The sequence below is a fragment of the Mobula birostris genome, chromosome 31 (genome assembly GCF_030028105.1).
Source record: "Mobula birostris isolate sMobBir1 chromosome 31, sMobBir1.hap1, whole genome shotgun sequence".
NCBI lineage: Eukaryota > Metazoa > Chordata > Chondrichthyes > Myliobatiformes > Myliobatidae > Mobula > Mobula birostris.
In genome coordinates, this window is record NC_092400.1 from 14,918,394 (window position 1) to 14,924,393 (window position 6,000).

Genomic DNA, 6,000 nt, shown 5'->3' on the forward strand with positions numbered 1-6,000 from the left:
CCCCTTTAAACTTGGTCACCGGAGAAGAATGGCACTTGTAAGAGAGCCTACTGTGATGTCAACAGTTACCCTGAGTGAGCTGCAGAAGTCAGTGGCTACAACTGGAGACGAAGTTCACAATCTCTGAGACACAGCAAAAAAAAAGAGTATTTATGGAAGAGTGGCAAGGAAGAAGTCCAAGCTTAAAAAAAAAGCATATCCTTGCCCATGAAGACTTTGTAAAGCATCACGTAGAAAATACTATAAAGATATAGAAGAAGATCTGGTGGCTGGACGAGACAAAAGTGGAACTTTTCAGTCTCAACGGTACATGTGGTGTAAACCTATTAGAAAAATTGGTAAGTATAACCTGCTCTTCAGCCAGGTAACACCATCCCTACTTAAAATATGGTGGAGGTATTATCATGCTATGCAGATACTTTTCAGCAGCAGGGACTAGAAATTTGGTTAGGATTAATGGGAAGATGATTGCTGCTGAATACAGAGAGATCGTGGATTAAAAAAACCTGCTAGTCTCTACCAGAAAGCTTAAAACTAGGGAGCAGGTTCACCTTTCAGCAGGACAAAAGCCCAAAGCACACTGCCAGAGCAACCATGTAGTGGCTTCAAATGAAGAAAATTGAAGTCCTTGAGTGGCCCAGTCAGAATCCTGACCTTAACCCGGTCGGACATCTCTAGCAAGACCTCAAGATTGCTGCCCACTTTCGCAGCTCAACTAACCTGGCAGTTTTGAGCAATTTTGCAAGGTGGATTGGGCAGATCTTGCTCCACTACACTGTGCAAAGCTAATAGAGACTTCTCCAAAAGACTACGGGTTGTAACAACTACCAGAGGTGGTTCAACTCAGTACTGAGCAAAGGGGGATGAATACTTTTGAACTGCTGACATTCAGCTTTCAAACTTCTAGTTTTCATTCTTTGCAATTTTCCGTTTTCTGGGGCTCTACCGTGAGAAAAGAGCACTTGATTCACAAATAAAAATTCCCAATTAACTTGATCAAAATCCCTCATTGTAATACCCATTTCTGTCAACAAAGGGTTGGGGGCTGAATGCTTTTATAAGGCTCTGCAGTAAGTGAACAGAAATCTTATGGACAACAGCCAGCCTATGTCCCTAAAGGACCAAAGGGGTGGGGGGGTGGGGGTGACGCAGGGGTATTTGTAAACTTTTCAGTGCATTTTGTAAATGTACACACAATGTTTTGTATATTCATACATACTCACACACAGACTTATATCATACACACATATATTTCATATATACACACACATACAATAATTATCTTAAAATAACAAACAACATACAGCTTAGTCTGGTACAAGCGTTCTCCGATGCCTATTTTTGAGGTAGTGTAGAAAAGTTTCATCTCTGACTCTGAGACCTGACATTCTGCAAGTTTGCTCAGAATTTCTTTCCTCTGTGAAGAAATATGGAAATTAATTGAAAGGGTTTTCAACGGCACAGAATTATACAGAATGCAATAAGTCAGAACAATTCCCTTTTTTTGTACTCACCATTAATTCACTCAGAGACAGAATGCTAACTGCCACTTGTTACAATTAGTAAGGTTGTTTAATGGTGCTTAAGGGGATTGAGTTTTTTTTTAAATTAAGCAATAAACTTTCAATTAAAAGAAACCTGGAAATTTGGAGGGTTAGATCAAAATGCTTTAAAAATAAAGAGAAAATCTGCAGATGCTGCAAATATAAGCAACACACACAAAATGCTGGAGGAACTCAGCAGGCCAGGCAGCATCTTTGGAAAACAGCACAGTCGACGTTTCTGGCTGAGGCTCTTCGGCAGGAAATTCTTTGCAATCTCAGTCTGGATTAAAGTGCAAGGAAGGCAGACTCCGACTATCTAGCAACCCACGGAAGGAGCAGCACCAGTTGGGTCCAGGTCAGATCTTCCACCTGCCTCAGGGGAACCTTTTTGTTGAAAAAACTTTTCTTAGAATATTATCCTTAAAAAGCTTTGCTAAGACTGATTGTTGGTTAAAAAAAATTAGCTGAAATGCATTTTGTGGATGTTGCAGATCTTGGCAAGTGAGGTTGTCAATATTGAAGGACATTGATCACCTTACTTCACCTGAGCTATAGCTACCAATAAGCTCATTTTGTCAGCCATAAAGGGCCTCCAGCCGTGAGCCACAGATTCCAAGGATTTGACACAGTTCAGCTTTACAAGATTGCAGGCTAACTTGCTTCTCCTCAGGAAGGTGGTCTCTAAAATTTCAGGTCATTGTGTATTTTTAATAAAACACAATCAAAAATGAAGTTGTACAATACTGATCTTAAGTGAAATCAATGTTAAGTCGGGCTTAGTATTTAATATTGAACATGGTTAACCTGAACTTTCTTTTTCTTCTGCTCCAATATTTTCTCCAGCTGCTTCCTTCTCTTCTTGCTCAGAGGTTGCTTTGGTGCTGGAACTTCTTTGTTCACCTGCTTCTTTTTCGCTCTTTTTGCAGGTAATACCAGGGCATTACACTCATCAACTCCTTTTAACGTAATCCCATCTGCAAAAGCACAGCCGGTTTTAAAACTTCATTCAAGTCTGATCAGCAGCAAGCATACAGAGTCACAGTGCACAACTAGGGAATAACCAAATGCAAAAACAAATTACATCAGGAATCTTTTTGTAATAATTATCAATCTGTCTGGAAATGATCACCTACACTTAAATTTTGAGAGGGAGAGACAGAGGTATCCAGCATGCGACTCCTCATGCTTATCTTTACAAACAGTCATTTCTTAATCTGTTCACAAAATTATCACTGTAATTCTCTCAATTTTAAAATTCAGCTCCTATACATACAATGACCTGACAACTCCATGTTATGTAAACTGCACAAGAATCTCACCATTGATTTTTACAAGAATGAGATTGCACATGCAAAGTTTTTTCCCCGGTAAAGGTGTGATAGGTATTCAACATTGCATACACACAAAGTCATAGAGTCAAGTAGCCCGCTACACCCATCTACAGTAATCCCATTTACCCACATTAGGCCCTTGGTCTTCTATGCCTTGGCAATTCAGTTACTGTAGTTACCTACGACTCTTGAACGCTGCAAGTATCTATTTCCATCACCTCCTCAGGTAGCACTCTCAACCACCCTCCAAGAAAAAACTTCCCCTCAGACCTTCTCTAAATTTACATCTCATAATCTATTCCCTTTTGTCTTGGACGTAGGAGAAGAATTTTTACTATCTTCCCTGTCTACCTCCTCATAAGCTTAAATACTTTTCTCAGGTCACCCCTCAACCACTTGGCTTCAGGGAAAATTAACCCAGTCTATCCGGTCTCTCCCCAAAGCTGAATTGCTCCATAACAGGTAATATACTGGAATATCTCCCCTGGACCCTCTCAAGAACCATCACATGATTAAAATGAGTATTGTGTGTGCTACTAGGACAACTTATTAAAATTACTTTCATGAAGCATAAAGCCAGATTGAGAATTGACTCTACTGTGTCTTTGGCATGCATTGCCAGGGGCTTGATTGAAGCTGATACATTAGAAACACTGACTCTGAGATTGGCACGTGGATGAAAAACAATAAAGTATGATGGCCAATGTAGGAGAAAAGAGTTAGATTGATCAAAGAGTAGATCAAAAGGTTGATGCAATATTGAGGGCACAAAGGCCAGAATTGAATTGAATTGACTTTATTTCTTACATCTTTCTTATGCATGAAGAGTAAAAATCTTTACATTATGTCTCCGTCTAAATGGGCAAAACACAATTTATAGTAATTTATAATAAATAGTATGTACAACAGGACAGTCAATATAACATAGAAATACAGTTGTATCAGCATGAATTAAATCAGTCTGATGGCCTGGTGGAAGAAGCAGTCCTGGAGCCTGTTGGTCCTGGCTTTTATGCTGCGGTACTGTTTCCCGGATGGTAGCAGCTGGAACAGTTTGTGGTTGGGGTGACTCAGGTCCCCAGTGATCCTTTGGACCCTTTTTACACACCTGACTTTGTAAATGTCCTGAATAGTGGGAAGTTCACACCTACAGATGCTCTGGGCTGTCCGCACCACTCTCTGCAGGGTTCTGCGATTGAGGGAAGTACAGATCCCATACCAGGCAGTGATGCAGCCAATCAGGATGCGCTCAATCATGCCCCTGTAGGAAGTTCTTAGTACTGTGATGTACTAGGTTCTTTTCTGTCACTCTCAAGCAATGGACAGAAAATTTTGAAGCGCATTTTCAGTTCACTGGAGTACATCAGTAAGTGGATGAAGACTGGGAGATTGTCAGTTACCTTCAGAGTAATTTCAATTTCTATTCAGCTCATTAATTATTTTCTCAAACACACCTTCCAGATCAATCTCAACCTTGACGCCATCATCAGATTGTTCCGAACTGCATGCCACGGTACTCCCCTGAACTCGTGCCTTCCAGTTGTGCCTTTTACGCAATCTCCCCATAATTGAAAATCCACAATCTGTCACAGAGAAATGCGAATGTCAAAGCATCGGCTGAGGAGAAAGAGATGAGCAGAGAGAGCTGAAGCAACAGGTTTAGGGATGGAGGAGAGAAAGGACAGTAGGGTCCGGGGGGGGGGGGGTGTATGTGCGTTTGTGCTGGAAGGTTGGGAAGGAGGCGAAGGAACAATGGGTGGGAAGGCACAAAGCCCAGGGTCAGCCAGAGAATACACAAAGTCCAGATCTGAGGGAAGACACAAAGCCTGTGGTGAGAGGAAGGAGGCTGGGGGAAGGTTACAGAATCTGGGGTCAATAGAGGGAATGGGGATGGGAGCGTGTGGAGACACAGAGTCTGGGGTCAGTAGAGGGGATGGAGATGGGAGTGTGTGGAGGCACATAGCCCGGGGTCAATGATGGGGATGGGAATGTGTGGAAGCACAGAGCCCGGGGTCAATGATGGGGATGGGAGTGTGTGGAGGCACAGAGCCCGGGGTCAATACAGCGGATGAGACACAGAGCCTGGGGTCAATAGAGGGGATGGAGATGGGAGTGTGTGGAGACACAGAGCCTGGGGTCAATGATGGGGATGGGAGTGTGTGGAGGCACAGAGCCCGGGGTCAATAGAGGGGATGAGACGCAGAGTACGGGGTCAGTGTGAGGGGGATGGAGACACAGAACCCGGGGTTAGTGGAGAGGGGGTGAGAGAGTGACACCGAATCCGGAGTCAATGAGGTACAACAGTCATGTTACAGAGAAACTGGATTGTGCACCTTTCAATCCCGATCGCAGGTTTGTGTTAGGCTCTCATTCTCCACACATGTCCTCGCCGGAAGTGTCTGCTGGTACCTCGTAAAATGATTCCGACCGGAATCCACGGCCGTGAAGCCGTTCCGGCAAACAAAGCGGCCGAGGGTGAGAGCGAGCCACCGGATAACACAACGCAACCTTGAGAGGGAGCTTGAAACCTGGAAAGATACTGAAGCTACGTACGCAAAAAGCTGGAGGCCAGGCAGCATCTATGGGGGGAAAAAAGTAGAGTTAACGTTTCGGCCGAGACACGTTGTGTGTGCTGCTTGGATTTCCAACATCTGCAGATTTTCTCTTGGTTTGTGATACTGTGGCCACACACACACGAGAGAGATATCAAACTTCTCAACTTTTGTTCTTAAAGCTTCATTCGAATATTCTTCCAATGAGGAACTGCTTTATCTACCATGTAAAATTTAAAAATTACCAGATACTTTTCATTGGACACATGACCACATCTTTTCCCCTTCAGAAACTAATATTCAATGTCTGGTACTCCATTCAAAAAACTAAAGAAATAAAATTCAGCTAAGAGCTGTCACAAGGGAGCTCCCGACTGCCTATATGGAGAATGAGCTGAGTTTTTATAAATTGAATTTAACCTTATTTCAAACAGATTTATGCTCCACAAAAGAGGTGCCAGATGACTGGAGGAGGGTCAATGCGGTACCTTTACTCAAGAAGAGCAGCAGGGATAAGATGGGTAATTTCAGGCCAGTGAATCTAACATCTCGGGCAGAAGAGATTTTTAAAAA

The 6,000-nt window shown here is 42.8% G+C and overlaps 1 protein-coding gene across 1 annotated transcript in view; it reads right to left on the reverse strand.

Annotated features, from left to right (window-relative positions):
• The window catches only part of dhx37 (DEAH (Asp-Glu-Ala-His) box polypeptide 37), a 45,826-nt gene extending 40,546 nt beyond the window's left edge, over nucleotides 1–5,280 (reverse strand). The window contains exons 1-4 of the mRNA XM_072247582.1: nucleotides 5,209–5,280; nucleotides 4,330–4,458; nucleotides 2,349–2,518; nucleotides 1,305–1,417 (exon numbers count right to left, since the gene is read on the reverse strand). Coding sequence (XP_072103683.1) covers nucleotides 1,305–1,417; nucleotides 2,349–2,518; nucleotides 4,330–4,441 — 395 coding nt within the window. The 5' untranslated portion in view covers nucleotides 4,442–4,458; nucleotides 5,209–5,280. The remainder of the gene's footprint in view (nucleotides 1–1,304; nucleotides 1,418–2,348; nucleotides 2,519–4,329; nucleotides 4,459–5,208) is intronic.
• Between the last annotated feature and the right edge of the window lie 720 nt (nucleotides 5,281–6,000).